Below are 20,786 nucleotides of genomic sequence, written 5' to 3' on the forward strand. Positions count from 1 at the left end.
TCTGATAACCACCAGGCGGATGCCTTGTCAAAGCTTGCATCCTCCGCCTGCCATGATACGCCTCGGTCAGTCTTTTGGGAAGTAATTGAAAAAAGAAGCATTTATGAAGATCCCATTGGAATCCTAGACCGAAGCTCTACCTGGATGGATGGCATCCGGGCATATCTCTCAGACGGGACACTTCCTGATTCGCCACAGGAGGCAGCCGTTCTGAAAAAGCGAGCTGCAAGCTTCGAGTTGAGAAATGGAGAGCTCTTCAAGGCGGGGTTTCTTAAGCCTCTTTTGAAGTGTGTAACCCTTAAAAAGGGGAAGGAAGTTCTCGAAGACTTGCACTCAGGATTTTGCGCCTCCCATATAGGCAGCAGATCTCTAGCCGTCAGAGCCAGACGACATTATTTTTGGCCCACTCTAGAGGCAGACGCCAAGGAATTGGTGAGAAAATGTGACAAGTGCCAGAAATTTGGCAAACTTATTCACCGTCCGGCTACTGATCTGACGGCCATCCACAACCCAATCCCGTTTGCAAAATGGGGCATGGACATCTTGGGTCCTTACACGCCTGCTCTAGGCGGAAAGCGTTACATCTTGGTGGCTGTGGATTACTTTACCAAGTGGGTAGAGGCTGAGGCGGTAAAGAACATCAAGACATCAGACGTCATCTCCTTCATCTGGAAGAATATTATCACCCGGTATGGGGTTCCTATGTCTATGGTGTTTGATAATGGTCCTGAGTTTGAGACGCCTCAGCTTAAAACTTGGTTGGGAGATCAGGGGATCTCAAGTTATTTTGCATCAGTCGGCCGTCCCCAAGCAAACGGCCAAGTTGAAGCCTTCAACAAACTGATCTCAGACGGTATAAAGAAGAAAATTGAAAGAGCCGGTGGCTTATGGGCTGAGGAATTAATTCATGTCCTATGGGCCATCCGGACAACAGCCAAGGGGGAAACCGGTGAAACCCCATTTCTCATGGTTTACGGTGCTGAAGCCGTCTTGCCCATCGAGCACTATGAGCCGACTCTCAGAGTCATGCTATATGATGAAGAGGCAAACTGGGAGGCAATGCGCCTGGCATTGGACTCACTTCCAGAGCGCAGGGGCAATGCCGCCTTGCGTCATGAGATTTACCGTCTGAGAATGACAAGAGCCTACAACAAGAGAGTACACAGGCGCCCTTTGAAAGTGGATGACCTAGTGTTACGGAAAATGGAGGCAACCGGTAGGGCCAATGAGCTTGGAAAGCTAACTCCTAATTGGGAAGGCCCCTACCGGATTTATGAAGAAGTAAGAGACGGCACCTACCGCCTGGAAACCCCAGACAGCAGGCGCCTGCCTAGAACTTGGAACGTAGATAATTTGAAAAAATACTACTTCTGAGATTTTGTAATAATTTTTGTAAACAAGAAGTGTACATTAATGAGAAGTTGCTTTTTGTTTTCACTCTTGATTGTCTTATACCCCGCCTGAAATCCAGACGGGTTACATGTTTATTTCTCTGAGTTTGATACTTGGAAACTGAATTAACGTCTGATTGACGAGAGGCCAAAGGCCAGATAATTAAGCTAAGCACAAAAACGCTTAGTGGCTACACAGCCGGTCTCAAACAAGACCAGAGGCCAATGGCCAGACGGCTGGTTTCCTATAAATTCGCCTGTTCCTACATGGACTAAGGCGTCTGGCGACACCCCTCCGGGTGCAATCGTCGCAGAGAGAAGCCAACTTGCTTACTCTACGTACCAATGCAGGCGGCCACAATTGGATGGCTGAATCAGCCATTCATAGCCGTCTGCCTGAACAACTTAAAGAATGATTAAGGTTGGGAACCCGGATGTCCACGGACATCAGTCGGCGACCGACTGCAATTCTTACTTAGCATTTTTCGCATTTAAATTGTACACATCCTCGTTTGGGACAAAAGAGTTGTGCAATGGCTATATGAACTTCACCTAGACGGGCAACACCGTCTAGGTAGAAGCGGAAATGCCTGTAAATGTACGGCTGTGCACTTGGTTTGGGGCAATCACTACTGTGATTGATTGACTTACAAACGTATCATGCTCTTTGCAGCATTAGACGTTCCCAAGTCAATCAACCAACTCCATTTGAAACCAACCACACAGCCGTCCAGGGGCAAGGACAGCCGCGTACTTTTGATAAGTTAGGCTAAATTCGCCGGATGCTTTCAATAAGTTAGGCAAAAATTGAAAATGCGAAAAATTGAAAAGGCAAACACAAGCGCAAAAAAGATCAAAACCGACTCAGTCGGTGTATTCATTAAATTACCCACCCAACCAAACGACTGTGGTAGGGAAAATGTTATCCGGACCCCGTCCGGGAATAGAGAAATTGTTTGACAAAACACGGCTCCTCAGCCGGTAAAGATACAAAGACACTCGGCACACAGGCCGGAAAAGCAATCAATGGCATACTGCCGCAGAAAAAATAAAACAAAGAAGACTTGGCACACAGCCGCTGAAACTACTGCCCTGCAGGCGGCCCCTCCTGGTTCCTCTCCTCCTCTTCAAGGATCTCAACCTCTGGAGCTTCAGCTTCAGCTTCGGCTTCAGGCTCAGGTTGCTCAGTTTCAGCCCAGGCAAGGAAGGACTCAGGCTCTGGCTCACCCTTCTCTCGCAAGTATTTGACTTCATCAGCATACTTGTGAGCCAGAGCCCAGACGCCATAATCCTTTTCAGGATACAAGGCGCTCCAGGCGATCCTCATCATAGCCTCGTTATCGGCGGCCATCTCAGCAACCAGACGGTTTTGCTCCGCCTGGAGAGTTGCTCGGAAGTTCCCCTGAGCTTTGGCCGCCTCCTCCTCCAACTTGGCAATTTTGCTCTTCAGATCAGCATTCTCTGAAGAGACTCCTTGAAGCGTTTGGAGGCTCTCTTGAGCTTTCTTGAGGTCCTCCCTGAGTTTAGGGAGGTCCGCTTCCGCCTGTTTTTGGGCCGCCTCGGCAGTCTCAGCCTTTTTGTTGGCCGCCTGCAGACTCGTCTCCAGCTCAGCAATCCTGGCCGCCTGTGTCATTTCGGTTGCTTTAGTTTTTAGATCGTTAACTATACAGGAGTACAAAGCAACATCATCGGCGTTTGTGGCGGCCTGCTTGGACCGTCTTACCTCATCCCGTTTGCGGGTGTAAGGACGCTTGAGCCCGTCTACCCGCAGCAAGGCCTGCAAAAACGAGCAAGGTTAATGATGCAAGCGGGGAAAGACTTGGAAAAAGTTATTGAAAAAATTGATTAAGTATACTACCTCAGTCAGGAGGGTCAGAATACGTTCAAGATTGAACGTCTCTATCCCCGGGATAGCATCCTTATCCCGTTTGCTGACAGCATCCAGCATGGCCTTGGCATGCTTCTGGACGTCTGGCCAACGGGGCGATTGATCTGCACCATAATCAGCGTTAGATTGAGATACTAAAGCAGCGCCTATTTGGTTTCGACCGTCTGAGGATGACGTCTGCTGGGAGTGTGATTTCACTCGCAACGGCCATCCCAGCTCAGGCGGGGATTCAAAAGGGTTCTTACCCGCAGAGCCGGCCAGGCGAGAGCCGCTGGCAGCCGTTGAGAACCCCCCGTTTGCAGGAAGAGGGTTGGCCAAGTCTAGGCCAAGAGAGCCGGTCACTTTCTCCTTCCTCCCCGCTATCCGCATTTGTCTCCCGGATGGGGCGTCGGGAGTTGCAGAGGAGGCGGCCTTCTTGGAGGACTTGCTGGGGTTGGAGACGGTGGTCTCCTCCCTTGCCCGTTTGAGGTTCTTCTCAAACGTCTTGTCCACCTTGCCTCCCTGAAAAAATAACAACTTAATGTTAGCAGACGAAGAAAGAAAACTTTGAAAGTAAACTCACAAAATGGTCAGGCGTTTACCTTGGCCTTCAGCTCCCGCGCCTGGGCCTCCGCCAAGTCTCGGCGGATCTGCGCAGAGGACCGTTTGGGGGTCTTCTCTTCAGGCAACATGTTTAATGCTTCTTCTGCAAGAACAAACGGGAAATCAGTTAGAACATTATAAAAAAATATTTCCGACACAAAAGTACTACAGACGGAAGGTATCCAGGCGCATACGTCTGTCAAACATGTGCCCTAGCCCGCAGGCGGCTAGGAAGCTCTCATCCCTAAACCAGGCGCTTTTGGGGATCCAGTTCTTGGGGACTTTTATTGTCTCCCCGGTTGACAGTTTCGCGTCTGTCAGGCCGAAGAAGTCAGCCTCAATTATTTTGTCGAAGTCCTCATCCGGGATCCGGGGAAGACAACACTTCCGACCCAGAAGGTCGGGCTTCTTATTGTACTGGCGGAGCTCGAAGTTCTCCCGCCTGGTGGGAGCCGTCAGCAGGTAGAACCTATGCTTCTAGCCGTCAAACTTGGAGACCTTATCCAAGGTCATCATATATTGGGGGAACGTGGTTAGAGTATACCACGCTCTGTACCCGCCTGGGTTGCGGCTAAGATAATGCATCTTAGCGAAGGCTTCCCAGCCGGGGTGAATTCCTTGGAATTCACAGGCGGCAACGTACCCCAGAATATTTTCCCAAGAATTGGGGGTGAGTTGCCAGACTCCGAGGCCATAGCCTCTCAAAATTGCCTTCACCGCCTGGTGAAGGGGGAAGCGAAGACCCGCCTTGAACGTCGCTTCATAACAGCCAAAGTAGCCGTTTACGTTGCGTTCAGTGTCTTCCCAGGAGATAGTGCCGTCTGGGGGAGGCACCCTTATTTTCCACCCGTCTCCCATTGGGTGCATCTTCAAAACATTTTCAAGACCTTTTTCCATAAGGTCTTTGTCTTTCAAGGAGACGTGGATTTTGAAGGGATCATCCTTCTCCTTCCATTTCTTCCTTTCTTCTTCCTCGCTATCCACAAGCGGAGGAAGATCATCACTACTCTCAGAAGAAGAGACGTCAAGTCCGCTTCCCGTCTCCTCCCCAGATTGGGAAACGGAAGCTGAGGCGGCCTCCTCACCGCCTTGGTCGTCGCCCTCGTCCCCGCCTTGGTCGTCGACCTCCTCCCCGCTTTGGTCGAATTCTTCCAAAAATGAATCAGGAGGAGTTGGGGGGCCACGCGGAGGGGATCTCTCCGGAGCCGTCTGGTGTTCAGAGCCAGACGTCTCTCCCTCAGGCGTTTGGCCGCCTGAGCCTTCGCTTCTATAATTTGGGTCTTGTGCCGTCTGCATTGTCCGAGCCATTGTGTCCTGCACAGACGCGCAAATGGTCGGAATCCAAGCATGAGGGTGGTCCCAACACCTTGAGACGGCACTACCAGTCCTAGACTCAGCCGTCCCTGGTGAACGGCTTGATTCTACCCTAGGTTGTGCCGTGTGTGTTGGTGATGAATCCATTTATTGCAAGGAATATATACAAGAGGTAAAATGAAAAAAGAGTTGAGAGAGTTAGAGACGGTACCTTTAGATTTGAGATCTGAAGGTAGACGGGTCCGCCTGTGTTGGTGCGACTGAGTTTCTTTGAACTTGCGTCTGACTCAGACGGATGACTTCTGCTCTCTCTTTCAAGATTCTCTCTAAGTTTACTCTGAATTTTTTTGTGAAACGTACCAAAAATATGAGGGTAAACGGCTATATAAAGAGGGTAAATGAAGGGGTATTCCCGTAATTTACTCAGAAGTTGAATAGTAAATTTTGGCGGTAAAATTACCACCATTCAAAGTGTGACACGTGTCACAGATGCCACGTGGCGTGCCACGTCACATCTGTGAGGGGCAAATGTTTAGGGTAATTTTACCCCGCCATGTCGCCCAATCAGAGGGCGACACGTGTCAGCCCGGGGATGGTCCAAAATGGACCTATCCCTGTTTGACACGTGTCATCCCAGATATTTGGGGGGGAAAATGTTGGCCTTCAGGCCCAAATCCCGAGAAAGCCGCAATGCGGCGCAGCCCATCACTGATTAGGGTTCTGTCACCTAATCAGGGGCACAAATCCCAAGGACCCTATAAATAGGGAGATTCCCCTCTTTTGGAGGGCACGTTTTTCCATTTTACTACAAACTGTCCCTTTGATAGAGACAACTGAGCTAGAAATCCTAGCAGATCCCCATCTAAATTTCCGCACCTTTTTCTCTCCTTTCAAGTTACTAACTTGATCGTTGGAGGCGGAGCACCAACCAACAGGTGTCTCCGTTTGTATTGCAGGTACAGGCCGCTCCGGACTAGTCTTCGAGCCGTAACTCTCCCGAGGGACAAAAAACACCCAAAACAACTTTTATAATTTTATTATGCATTTTCATACTGTTAGGAAAAGTGAGTGTTGCTAATACAAGTACCAAAAAACGAAGGAGATGTAATCTAGGGGAAATTTTGTCAACAACTACCATTTAAAAGACCACTTTTGAGAACAACTACCATTTAAAATTTTCTTTTTAAAAACTACCACAAAGTAACAAAAACTTTGAGTAGCACTACCACTTTTCAGTTGAGGTAGCCTAGTTTATAAAATTTCAATCAATTTTGGTATAGTAAACAAGAGATTTCAATAATCAAACAAAATTATAGGTCAATCATCTTTGATTTCGCATTATAGTTGATTTAATTTCTCAATTAAATCTTGAAATAAGGGTTTATGGTTAAAATATTTGAATGAAGGGCTTTACGAAGTTGGGGGATTTGGGACAATTGAAGTGTATTATCCAATTGAAGGTTAAGGTAGAGCAATATTGTCATTTAAATTGGTTTTTTTAGAGGCAAATTTTATAAAATATGCCCCAAAAACGAAGATTCTAGCCAAGAACCATAAATGTGGTAGTGCCACTCAAACTTTTTGTGTTTTTGTGGTAGTTTTTTCAAAAAAAAATTTAAATGGTAGTTGTTCTCAAAAGTGGTCATTTAAATGGTAGTTGTTGGCAAAATTTCGTGTAATCTAATAAATTACTACGTAAACCAAATGTGTTAAATGAACACAATAACCGTGTCTAAAATTGTTTAACAGTATATGAATTGCAGTAACTGTATATGAATGTTAGTAAAATTAATAATGTAACCATCTATAAAAATTTATAGCAAAAGATAAACTAAAATAATAGTATGAAAGCACCAAAAGAGAAAATAAAAGGTTATCAAATACGAAGTACTCGTATAGTTTTTGTTTACATTATTACTTTTCTTTTCACCAAGTCCAAGAAGGTCTATTATATACTAGCTAGAGGAGTAGAGGTGGTCATTAGACGGGCCGGGTCGAAGCTAAAAAATTATGCCCCCATGTCGGGCCGGGTCAAATTTTTTGTGCCCAAAATGGTCGGGCCATTTTCGGGCCGGGTCTAAAAAAAATCAACTAAATATGCCTTAAAATGCATTCCCAAACCCGCCCCAAAAAAATTTTCGGACCGGGCCCGACCCGATTCAAGGGACCCTAGGGCTCGTAGTGCTATAAAAACAAAGAAACACCACCCATTGCAGTTATGCCCCAAGTTCAGTAGTCGTTGATGATCTAAGCAATGACAGACCCACTTCCAGACGGTTCACAACATCCTCCTGCTGCCCTTCATTATCAACAATCCAACCTTCAAGGGTACCAAAGATGTCCAAACATTTTAGAACCCTCTCTTTCCTCTGTATCACATGATACATGATGGCAGTATGTGCTCCTCCTTCGATCCTTCCCTTACCTCCACTTCACATTCATCCTGTATAAGATCCATAACTTACAAGTAAACAATTTGAGAATAGAAAAGCAAATATAAATATTAATAATAAAAAAAATGATCATTATAAAAAATGACACTTGTAATGCTAAATTATCAAAACAATATCCAATGTAAGAAAATAAGGGCCTAGAGAGTTTTGGCAAGACAATCCAGATTACATTTAAAATATGCATTCAAATCTAGAGTTTAGCAAGACGAGCCAAATTACATTTAAAATATGCATTCAAGAATTTAGGCAAGACAACCCAGATTTTGTAACACATCCCAACATATCATAATCAATTTGCAAGTCTCACTATGTGAATAATCAACATCAACAACTAATTAGATTCATTATAGGTGCATTTTTTATTCACTATGTGAATAATTATACCAATCTATTAACCAATTCAATCTATCCACATATAATCAAGATTAATTATACAATTATAATTCAGCATTATTTTCTATATTATAATGACATGTAACTACACCCACTACATGGTCATATGTTTAGCACAAATCAACTGGTCATTGCTCATCTGCTGCATCATATTCTAGTATTCATATTCTAGTATCATACTAGACCACATGCAACAAATTCATATTCTAGTATCATACTAGACTATAGCATTAAATCTTATGCTAAAGGCAAATATAATAAAAATTCAAATTCGCAGTTAATTTACAAGAGGAAGTTGGAAGAGTTATAGATGTACACAGGAAAACTACGAGTGCGAATGAAAGAGAGGGGGGGTTGATATGAAAGAGGTGGGATGGGAACACAAGAAAACATAGGTACAAAGTGTAGTCTTTCTTATTCATCACTTTAGTAGTCTTTCTTATACTTCTAGTAGTAATCATCACTCTAGTAGTCTTTCTTATAATTCTAGTAGTAGTCTTTCTTTTAATTCTAGTAGTAATCATTACTTCAGTAGTCTTTCTTATAATTCTATTAGTGGTCTTTCTTATAGTTCTAGTAGTGGTCTTTCCCTTGGGTATTTTCATGATCTAACCCAGCTGACAAAAAATGTTGTGTGGGACGAAAGGAAAGCTAGAGGATAACTATACTCTTTTTGTCATGGTTCTTGAAGGGGTTTGGGAGGCTAGAAACAAGATTTTATTTAAGAAAATCCAAGCAAATCCGTGGGCTACTATCAAGATAGCGGAGAGTAGGCTTGCCAGCAGCATTGAAAGAAGATCAAAGGAAGGTAACCCGAGGGAATATAAGAATTTAGATCATGAAAAACCCCCATGACGAAATTTTGTGATAAGGAAGTGCAGTGCAGCGAGACCTATGGCAAGGAGGAATGCAGCAAAGCACAGCTGAGAGTTTAGGCCTGCAGTGCGAAGGGGAAAGAAATATGGGGCAACTGGGTTAGATCATGATACCAACCTGTCATAGTTATAACAATTCTATACAGATCAAATTATGCCTCCTCTGGTGAGGCCAATTAATTAATTACTTAACAAATTTATTAGCAAAAAAAAAAAAAAGAAAAAAAACCCTTGCCATAAGCAAACAAATTAGTTAACAAATCTAACTAAAAAAACCTTCACTTAAAACTAACATTATCAAGATCTTCCCACAAAAATCAAAACTCACAAACTAATATTCATTTATTCCTCATATCTAACAAAAATCAAGACAACAAAAGCATATAACTTCAGGTGTACTAAATCTTAACAAAAATCAAAAACTTATATAGTACTCAAATCTTAAGTCCAGATATACATATCCAATTATACTTAAATAATTATATCTTTAATAAATCAAATCCAACAATAAACACAATTTTATTCTTGAAACCATTAAAAAAAATCCAATTACTAATAAACACACCTCCTTCATACATACATCCGCTTCATCCGGATCCAAGTCTAACTCTTCAAATTCATGGTCGTCACAATTTCTACAAGAAGCTTCACCTACTTCCATTTACAATTCTCCCTGTAAAACACCAGACAAATAACAGATTACTTAATTGACTAACCAACCCTAACTTTCCAATAAATTAACAACATTACCAAAATTCAACAAGTTGCTTACTCGATTAAGGTGGATCTGCAGATTTTACCGAGAATTATAAGCCAAATTCGCCACAGAACCTTGGTTTAGAAAGAACTTCACTATCCTACACCAGCGCCGGAAGTTTTTTCACGAGAAGAGGACCAAATAATGGGGGAAAGTAACTTTCTCTCTCCTGCGTCCTTTTTTTACCCAACCCTTTTTCCATTTACCCCCCCTAATTTATTTTGTCTTTATTTTAACTGCAAATATTAGTTTTTTATTCAGGTAATGGACAAGGGGGCCAATACCTGGTAGTGGCTAATACTTCCTCCTATCTCTCCTACTATTTCCTATAAATACACATCACCTTTTTTAATTTAAATATTCTTTTTTTGATAATTGTTTAAAGTACTAGGAATGATGGCAATATTAAGTGGATATCCACTAACCCACTCCACCCTCAATAAATAAATGGACGAAAACCCGAATTAAATGGATGAGAAGCGGGTGATGGATGAAACGGATGATGGATCGGATCGGATGTGGATGATACTTTTTTCACCCGCTAACCATCCACCCACCCGTTTAACATATAATAATTTTTTAATCTAAGAATTTTAATAATACAATATGAAATGTGCAAGAAAATTATATGTATTTTTTGTTGCAAATTAATTTTTCAAACAATATATTGTTATTGTTTTGTTTTTTATTAATAAAACTATTGTACAAATAACCAAAAATAAAAGTTTATGTGAGTTTTTTTCAACTTTAAAACTCATCCATTAGTCATCCGCTCCACCCGTTTCATCCGCGGATGATGGACAGACGGATATGGATGATGGGTGAAGCGGATGACGGATGGATGTGGATGGAGTGATTAGGGTAATGGATGGATGTGGGTGAAGCTCCACCCGATCCAAATCCAATCCATTGCCATCTCTAAGTAGGATACAGTTATGAATACAATTGACGTTATAAAATTTGAGTTTTGGTTTAATTAATTACAATATAAAATTTCTGTTTTGTTGTTAATTTTTTTTTAATTATTTTTTAAAACCAAAATAGTTTACTATTAAACAACGTTTTTTTGAACTTAATTATTTAATTAAAGCCACATTTCTTAATTACATTACATTAATATAAAAATACAATGGAATTTAAAATGACGATACAAATACTTTGGACTCAGATGATTATTATAAGTTAACCTTACTTTAACATAGACAGGAGTAATTAATTACACATTACAATAATTTATTCGGCATTATTAGGACCATATTTTTGCCAAATGTGCTCTACCAAATCTTGTTTGAGAGATAAATGGGTCTCCCTATCACAAAGGGCTATCAATCTCTGAACATACGTGTCAAATTCAATGTTGAGTGGACGTCTGACATTGTATTCGAAAGGCTCGTCGTTGTTCACCATGGCACTTGTACTCGGTCCCGACCTTATGGTTGTACGTTGTGGGCGATCTTCTTCATAGTACTGTCTCAAAACTTCTGCACGAGTGTAGTTTTGTCGTTTACCCTCTACAATCATGTTGTGCATAATGATACAAGCTTTCATTATATCACACAATATGTCTTCATAGAAAGCAATTGACAGTTGTCGCAGTATAGCAAACCTAGCTTGTAAAACTCCGAAGGCCCGTTCAACGTCTTTCCGAGCTGCTGCTTGTCTATCAGCGAATAACTTGTTTTTTGAAGCTGAGGATGTAATACCCCATATTTTCATACGTATTTTCTAATTAATTAGTTAAGAAGTATTTTATAAAAAGGGTATTTTAGTAAATTTATTATTTGGAGCCAAAATAATACTTGAATTTTGGCGCCAAAAGCATTTTGAAAGCTAATCATTATTTTGGATAAGATTTATTATCCACTTATCTTATCTTAAAAACCGGATTATTTACATATTTCAGATATTTTAATTAATGCAAAATTATATTTTATTTATTATATTAAATGGCCGAAAATTCCCATTTATTTAGCTAGGATATTCGGATTTTCTATGTATAGAAATGATGAGTGACATTTATGGCACTCATTTGGTTCCTTTTTGGATGATTTCTATTTCATTTTATCTCTCTTTTCTTTAGTTTTCCTTAGTTTTATTCTTGTTTTCTTCATTTTATGCTTTTTGTAGTTAGTTTCTCTATTTCATGCTTTTTCTAGTTTACTTGTTATTTTTCTCTTTTACTTGCTTTTTGTCATTTATTTGTAGGTGGTAATTGATTGTCCAAGAATTCCCGAGCTTCCTCTCTATGAACTTTCATTGTTTTCATGCCTAAAGATGGTGCAAGAAGCTTCAAGTCAAGGGTGGATCCAAGAGGCAAGCTTCAAGGCTTTGTATATGCCTTCTTCATGGCTTATACTTTTCAAGAAATTCAAGAAAGTTTCTGCCTGCTTTGTCCTCCATCATCATCATCTAGGACGTGTGCACCGCTTCAGCTAGGACGAAGAGAAGAAGGGGGAAAGACCCAGATATGTGCGGGCGCACCAAGGTGGTGTGCGGCCGCACATTGGTCGGGTGCGGCCGCACACCTGGTGCGTGCGGGCGCACCAATCTGGGTGTGCCCCGTGCGCACCATTCTCCCTCCTCCGAGCGCCCGCACCTACGAGGGTCTATTTTTGGGCGTCAATACCGACCTCCTCTTTGTATATATAGTTATTTCTACCTATTTTTAGCAAGAAGTTTTTAGATTGATTTTGGGATAGTTAGTTTTTGGGAGAATTTTAGAGAGAGAAACTCAAGAACTTTAGAGAGAGAAACTCATGATTTTTGGTGATTGCTCAAGAATTCCTCATTGTATTTGATCTTTAGATCAAAGTTTTGTAAGGATCTTCTTCTTGATTTCAATACAAGTTTGATTCTAGTTGATTTCATTTGTTTTCCATGTTATTGATGATTGATTGTAGTTTAATTGATTTTTGATTGATTTTGATTGATTGTTGGTTTAATCTTTGATTTCAATTATGTTGATGATGAAATTGATGATTGTTGTAGTTTTGATCTTGATTCCTATGGCTAGTGAGTAGTTTTCTAGCTAGGGAAATGGTGAAGCATGTTTGAATGATGGATAGAGTAATTTGGGGATAATTGATGGAGTTGATGATATGATTAAATTTGGTTGATAATTCATGTGCATGTGTGTGATTAATTGAGGTTTGGCCATCTTTGATTATTGCACTAGATTGCATTGTGAGCTTGCTATGATACGGACCATTGATTAGTAACTTGCAATTTCACGATTGAGGTACTTTGTGACGTTCCCTAGGTAGTGTTTAGCGTAGTTGACGCTAGTTAGACCTCTAGGTGAACCATCTTGGTATGCTCTTTTGGATACATGATAATTTTCCTTCATATCACTTGACTTAGTCGGTTTGACCTCCCAAATTACCATTTTCCATTACGATTACATGTGGATCCATTGCCCTAGTGTCTTTAGATTGATTTCATATAAGTTCTTGCATCATTTAGCTCCAGCTCTAGTTTCCTTCATAAACCCCTTTTACTTGATTTCGAAATAGCTTGACTTAGACATTGTGCATTCGACCTCCATTCCTTTGGGTTCGACCTTGACTTACCACTACACTAAATAGGGGTTTGTTAAGTTACAAATTTTGTTTGATTGGGTGGCGTGGTAACCCAACGACCTACCGTTCTCCTTCCCATCAAAATGGCGCCGTTGCCGGGGAATGGTGCTTTGAGTGCATGTTGTTGTTGAGTCTATTTCATTTCATTTGCAAAATACAAAAAGATTTTACACTTTAGGCTACACTTGTAGCCGTGCTACTTATATTTTCTTTGAGTTTTGTATGCATAGGTCCCGAGATCGCTCATTTGTTCCCTTTGATCCGGAGATTGAAAGAACTCTCTCAAGGAGGAGAGTAGCAAACAAGACTTTGGATTATAGTTCCTCAAGCGAAGAAGAGATTGAACAAGAGCAAGTCATGGGAGAACAACCAAGAGTTGCCTTGAAAGAATTGGGAGTACCCGGTGCATATAGGTTCGAGAGCGGCATAGCTCCACCTACAACACCGGCAAACGACTTTGAAATTCGGCCGGCAATGATCACCCTAATTGAGAGGAGACAATATAGTGGGGCAAAGAACGAGAGCCCATTGAACCATCTTAAGGAGTTTGAAAAATATTGCAACACGATCAAGGTTAATGGAGTGTCTCAAGAATTCATCCGCCTTAAGTTGTTCCCTTTCTCCCTCATAGGAAGGTCTTTGGAATGGCTAGACAAAGAGGTGAAGCCCAATTCATTGAGAACTTGGGATGATGTCACTAAAGCTTTCTTGTCCCGTTTCTATCCTCAAAAGAAAACGGCGGAGGCAAGGGCTTTAATTCAAGGATTCAAGCAAAAGCCAAATGAGAGTCTTTATGAGGCATGGGAGAGATTCAAGGAGTACCAAAGAGAATGTCCTCACCACGGAATTCCAACATATCAATTGATCCAAATCTTCTATGGTGGTTTGAGTCCTCAAGGCAAAGCATGTCTTGATGGAGGGGCCGGTGGTCCAATCATGAACAAAACCGAAGAAGAAGTTGTGGACATAATAGAGGATGTGGTGACTTACTATAGAGATTGGCAAGATGGGGAAAGAGATTCTTCAAGCAAGCAATCTTCGTTGTACTCGGTGGACCATCTTAATGCCATCAACAATCTTTCCTCTCAAATGACAAACTTGGGAAAGGAGATGACGGCGATCAAGGCCAAGTTGGAGAGTGTTTCTTCCTCTTCCCAAGCTCCAAATCTTCCCTCCCAAATTAAGGGGAGAGGTACTACTTCTAACTCTCAAACTCCTTCTACTTCACATAATATGCCTATGGGATGTTTGTTTTGTGATGTATGTGGATCATATGACCATGATTCTAGCAATTGCAACAATGAATGTGTTGATGAGTTTGACAACAATGAGTGTGAACATGTTAATTTTGTGTCAAACAACAATGTTCAAAGGTTTGATAATCAAAGAGGCCAATGGAATAGGAATTACCAAAACCAAGGCAATTTTGACAACTATAATCATGGTGGTGGTTATAGGAACCAAGGGAATCAAGGTTCTCGTGGTAACCATAACCAAGGTTATAGTGGCCAAAATCAAAGCCAAAATTATGGTAGTCAAAACCAAGGCTATGGTAATCAAAACCAAGGTTATGTAAATCATAACCAAGATAATGGTAACCATAATCATGGTGGTGGTAACCATAATCAAGGTTATGGTTCAAATCAAAATAGGGGTAATTGGAACAATCAAGGAAGGGGAAATTTTCAAAACAATGCTCAAAAAGGTCCCCCACCCGGATTTGTTCCAAAGACTCAAGGTGAAAATTCCTATTCACAACCTTCTTCTCCTAGGACTACTTTGGAGGAATTGATTGATAATCAAACCAAGATCATTAACACCTATATGGCGGTTAGTGATAAGAAATTCAATGAGATGATGACCCACAATAAGATGCTTGAGACTCAAATTACCCAATTAGCAAGCACTATTAAGGATTATGCTAGTCCTTCATCTTTGCCTTCCCAAGGTGTTGAACCAAAGAAACCCGTGTACTCTATTGCCACAAGTGGTGGAAATAATTTTAATGAGGGAGTTTCTTGTTCAAAAGAGGAAAGAGATGAGAGTGGTGCTATGGAGAATGAAGTGGAGAGGGTTGAGTCCAAGGAAATTTATTGTGAGGTTGAGGAAAAAGAAGAATATGTTGTTGAAAAGATGAGTGAGGTAGAGAGATTTCCCGATCTACCATATCCCCAAAAATATTTGAGATTCAAAATGGATGAGCAATTTGGGAAGTTCCTTGAAGTTCTTAAGGAAGTCCATGATTCCACACCCTCTACCGAGCCAATTCCCGATATGCCTAAGTACTCCAAGTTCCTTAAGGAGATACTAGAGGAGAAGGAAGATTTTGATGAGGGTAGTTCGGTGGAAGGAGGGAAGTGTTTTAGTGCTCTTATCCATGGTGAGCTTCCGGAGAAAATGGAAGATCCGGGGAATTTTTCAATCCCTTGTCAAATCAAGAAAATGGTTTTTGAGAATGCTTTGTGTGATCTAGGGGCTAGTGTGAGTATTATGCCCTTTTCGGTTTTCAAAGGCTTGATCTAGGTGAGCTTCAACCATCTAATATAACACTTCAATTGGCTGATCGCTCTATTAAGCTTCCTAAGGGAAGAATTGATGATGTCCCTTTAAAGATTGGAGAGTTTGTCTTTCCCGTGGATTTTGTTGTTTTGGAGATTGAGGAGGATGAGCATATTCCAATCATTCTAGGGAGACCTTTCTTAGCCACCTTGGGAGCCTTAATAGATGTGAAGGGAGGCCAAATCACTTTGAGATGTGGAAAATTGGAAGAGAGTTTTAAGTTGAAGCCAATGCATGAGTCCTTATCTTGTGTGCAAGATATAGCATGTGCTAGTCTTTCTCGTTCCATTAATGATGTGTGCATGATTGATTCTTCTACTAACGATGTTTTTGAGATTGTTGATGATGTTTGTGCAAGTCTTGATGATGTTAGTGAAGAAGAATTTGTAATTCAAAAGCCAAGGGATGAGAAAGAAATTGAGATTCCAAATTGGTTCAAGCTTAATTCTCAAGATGAAGAGAAAGCTTCCATGATTAAAGATGTTGAAGTCAAGCCGAAGAAAAAGGCCCGTGACTCGAAGAAAGCAAGAAAAAGAAAGAAGTTGAGAAAGGAGAAGGAAGAATTTGAAAAGAATTTTGTGAAGGTTTCATTAAGCAACGATGAGAAGTTGCTCAAAATTGAAGAAAATTTTGCTCTATCAACCACCTTGAAGAAGGTGGTGTTCTTTGACCCTCCATGATTTGGAGGAAGGGTCGAGCTTAGGACATTAAGCAAGCGCTTCCTGGGAGGCAACCCGGAGTTTCTAAATTTTCCCTTTTGATTTTTGAATTTTCTTATTTTTGTTTCTTTTATTACTTTGTCTTTTCTTTCACTTTTCTACTTGATTGGATTTTTAGGATGACCTTTTGCGGGATTGGAATTCTACAAGTATGCATGATGAATGGAAGGTGTTCATAGCACAAATCACATTTTGTTCGATTTCAATCGAAATTTGAGGTAAAAGGGTAAGAATTTTAGAGAGGTAAGATAGGAAATTCATGTTTTGAAAGTTGGAGGAAATTGATACTTAGTGAATTTTTGTGGTGAGCACATGAATTTTCAACTTTAAGGGCTTTGAAAATGATTTTAGCTACTGCCTATGTTGTTCCTCATCACCATCATGATTCATGTGCGCACCAAAATAGGCAGTAAGTATCAATTTGTTGAGAAAAAGGAAGAATTGGGCACGCACAGGGAGGTGCGGCCGCACACGAGGCATGTGCGGGCGCACACCAGTCCTGTGTGGCCGCACATGGCTGGACGACCATATACTCTTCTTCTTCCTCTTTCCTCCCTTCATTTCCTCATTTCCCTTACCTTACTCACGAACAACCCCCTTTCAAAACCCTCTTGTGCGCACTCCTCACTCTTCATTCATCATCAAAAATCATTCAAATCCTCACTAAAATCACTCCATTTTCACTCAAAATCACTCACAAATCTTTCTACACTACAAATTCCTCACAAATTGACCCAAATTTCACTCACTCTCTCTCCTATTCTTGGTGGCCGAAAATTTAGGGCTTTCTTTGTGGGTTCAAATTGGTTGCTCTAAGTTGGTTAATCTTGCTTCTCTTATGGTATAATCACTAATCCTTGCTTTAATTTTGCCATTTATATCATAATTTTGCGTAGATTGAAAATTTGTATGAGCATGAATAGTGTAGTATTGATTTTGTGATTTTTGATGCTTGATCTTGATATTGGTTGTGATTTGGTGATGTTTATTGATTGATTTTGCATAACATTGTATTGTTTGTTGATTTTGTAGTGATTCTCATCATTTTTGGTTGAAATCTTGTGAGTTGCATTTTTGGAATATGGGTAGTATGTGGTGATTGTGGTATTGGTCTTGTGGTTGTTCTTGAATTGTTGAAAGGAGTTTTTCTTGGATTATTGGTGTTATTGATTGGTTTGGAATTGGTTTTGATTGAAAGGAAGTGTGAATTTGGAGTTTGGTGATTTTGGTAGTAAGTGGTGAATTTGGGTGTGATATTCTTGGTTCATTGGTTTTGCTTCTTGTTCGTTGTTGGTGATCTTTCTTAGCCTCTCAAAATGTCTAAATACCTCAAGAAACTCACCAAGAAACGGAAAACCGATGTTAGCATCGATGAACCTCCTCGCCCAAGTACCTCCTCTAGGCCTAGTACATCTTCTAGGCCTAGTACTTCCAACCCCTCCTCCACTCAAACACGACCCCCAACCTCTCTTCCCAAAAAGAAAAACTTCACCGACAAACAAAAGACCTTCTACCAAAATTTGAAGGAAGAAAGAATCCTAAAACAAACCCGCCACTACTTCCAACCCGATATGGTGAAATTGGGTATTGATAATGATGTGCGGTCGTTGCTCCTAAATCTCCGATTGGGTTCTTTCATCACCGATGCCTACCGCACCTATAAGGAGCCTACTTTGGAGTTCTTGGCTGCCTTAGAGCTTGTACCCGTAGGAGGGGTATATAGGGTGCGTTTCCAATTGTTCAACCACATCTTCGACCACTCATTGGAAGAGTTCAACGCCGCTCTGGATTTTGATCCCCACGGGGATATTGTCAACGTTGAACATTACATCTTTCCGGAGTATGATCAAAACTCATGGTGGGAAGACATCTCAGGTGGTACCGAGTTTATTACCAACAGGGCTAAGATCTCATCGGTGTACCAACCTTGCCTTAGGGTTGTACACCGTCTTTTGGGCTATGTTTTGTTACCCAAACAAGAATTGGGGAAGTTGAGCAAGTTGGAGCTCAAGGTCCTTTGGTTGTCTACCCGCCCGGAGTATGTGGGCCGGTTGAACTTGGGGTATATCTTTGCCCAATATTGTTTGGACCTTCGCAAGAGGAGTACGGGAGAGATCCCATGCGGGGGCATGGTAACTAGGCTCTTGACTCGCCTTCGCCTCGATGCTTATCTCCCATTTTGTAAGGAGATCGGGGATAGTACTTCCATCTACCTCGATATGCAACAATTGGGTCAAATCCAATTCATCTCCAAGGGCTATAGCGAAGGGAGATATGAGTGGCTTAGGGGCAACGAGAATTGGTGCTACTTGCCTAACCCCGGCTTGACTTCTTTGGCTCGGATCGCCAACAATGTGTGGCATGTTCCCAAGTCCTTTCGGCATCCCAACTTCGACTCCGATGAGGATGAGGAAGAAGATGATGAAGAGGAACAACAACATCAACAACAACAACAACATCAACAACAACAACATTATTCTCCACAACAACAAGCTCCTCAAGAGCAAGAGCAAGAGCAAGGGCAACATGCTTTCGCCAATGCGGATTTGAGGGCTCTTAGTGAGCAAATGAGTGGATTGAAAATCCACGTGGATGGCATGTATGATCAAGACTTTGGGGCCATCTATGAGCAACTAAGAGGTATTCAAGAGATGCAACAAGGTATGTTTGCACAACAACAACAAATTTATGAGGCGGAGGTTAACCGTGGGAACATTACTCCCCCGGTTAACTATCCGTACTTCCCGCCCCAACAAGGTCCTCTACCTTCGTATGGGCATCCTTATTGGTCGGGGCCTTCTAACCCCGACACCGAGCGTCACTACTATCCGGACGAGCACGGTAACTATGATTACAAGGCTCCGGGTGGTAGTGACTATAGGGGTGATCCTAACTACCCCCATGTCCATCCCAACCACCCCTTCGAACTCACTTTGCCCGATAACTTCACCCCTCTTGCTCCTTGGCAACAAGATCTTTTCAAGGGGCATTATGGGTGGCCTGAGGGGTACACTGGAGGATGGGAGCCTTACCCTCATCCCTTCGATGACCCCGAGCGCAACAGGGACCCCGATGGGGCCGGGCCGAGTGGGAGTGGTGGTGGTGATGGTAGTAGTTATTAGTTCCCTTTAGCTTCTCATGCTTTTTGCCTCCATCCCTTATATTTTTGATGCATGTTTTGTTTTGATTGGGATGTTGAGATGTATTTTTATCTAGCTTGGGGGAACTAATAACTTGCTCGGTGACCAATTTTGTTGTTGTGTACATACCTTAGTTGTTTGCATGTTTATTTTCATTCCTCTTGTTTGATTTCCTCATTTTCTTGATCTCTAGGCTACTTTCCTTGTAGCTAGCTTGTTTGCCCGATTTGCTTGGATGCTTGTTGTTTGTGGTGATGTTTTGCTTGGCATGTTGTTGTTGATGATCCCTTATATCCAAATCCCTTAATCCAAAGCCCTTTGATCCAAATCCCTTAAATCCAAATCTTGTAGTTTAGAGTAGTTCTTTGGTTAGTTTAGCCTTTATTTTCTTTAGTTGTATATACTTTTTGATTGGTTTAGTTTCTTTTTTTTTTTATTTGTTGTTTTCTTTTATTTGTTTTGAAGTTACTAACCATTTTCTTTGTTCATAGTTTCTTTTATTTCTTTTTCTCACTTGGTTCCTTGAAGAGCTTATGGATATGGCATGCTACGAGGTGGTTTCTAATCGCTTCATTTATTTTTGCTAAGCTTGGAAACCCGGTGAGACCTTTCTTATTTTCTCTTTATTTTCCTTGGTTGCATAGAATAGGATTAGTTTAGGAGAAGTTGAATGGTTCGAGGATGGATGCTTGTTAACACGTAATGTGTTTGGGATCGGTGACTTTGATGTCGATCGATCACTTGTTTGTCAATTGGGAATTTTATGTGTTTAACTTGCTTTCTAGTCCTTTGCATGCTATTTCTCCTATATTTTCCTTTTCTATGTCTCCGTTTCTTTTCTTTTACTCTCTTTTATTTTACTTTTTCTCTTACTTTCCTTTATTTTTCTTTTCATTTTTGATGTGATTTTGAGGCATTGTTTTTCATTTCTTTTCTTATGAAATGAACCTTGTACATTGGACTTGTCTTTTGCATGATTTTCTTCCTAGGTTGTAAAGGTATGCACGGTTTGAGACTATGTTCGGTTGACTCTAGGATAGTGTATGCTAGGGTAGTTGGTTTGAACTAGGAGGATCATGAAGCCGGATTCTACTTGTTTGTGGCACGTTGGTAGTTGCTTCCTATAGTTGATTTGAC

At 41.3% G+C, this 20,786-nt stretch overlaps 1 protein-coding gene, 1 long non-coding RNA gene and 1 other non-coding gene across 3 annotated transcripts; all 3 read right to left on the reverse strand.

Annotated features, from left to right (window-relative positions):
- Positions 1-7,012: 7,012 nt before the first annotated feature.
- On the reverse strand, positions 7,013-9,829 carry LOC145609241 (uncharacterized). Its single transcript, XR_014105991.1, has 3 exons — positions 9,669-9,829; positions 9,462-9,569; positions 7,013-7,618 (listed from the first exon to the last, which is right to left on the reverse strand). It is a non-coding gene; the product is annotated as an uncharacterized LOC145609241 (long non-coding RNA).
- Positions 9,830-10,886: 1,057 nt separating this feature from the next.
- LOC145607107 (uncharacterized) lies at positions 10,887-11,369 on the reverse strand. The gene has a single exon (XM_081662870.1). The coding sequence runs from the start codon at positions 11,367-11,369 to the stop codon at positions 10,887-10,889; it is 483 nt and encodes a 160-aa protein (XP_081518996.1).
- A 2,604-nt stretch (positions 11,370-13,973) lies between these two features.
- On the reverse strand, positions 13,974-14,079 carry LOC145609930 (small nucleolar RNA R71). Its single transcript, XR_014106197.1, has one exon. It is a non-coding gene; the product is annotated as a small nucleolar RNA R71 (small nucleolar RNA).
- Between the last annotated feature and the right edge of the window lie 6,707 nt (positions 14,080-20,786).

The sequence above is a fragment of the Chenopodium album genome, chromosome 23, assembly GCF_948465745.1.
Source record: "Chenopodium album chromosome 23, dcCheAlbu1.1, whole genome shotgun sequence".
NCBI classification, from domain to species: domain Eukaryota; kingdom Viridiplantae; phylum Streptophyta; class Magnoliopsida; order Caryophyllales; family Amaranthaceae; genus Chenopodium; species Chenopodium album.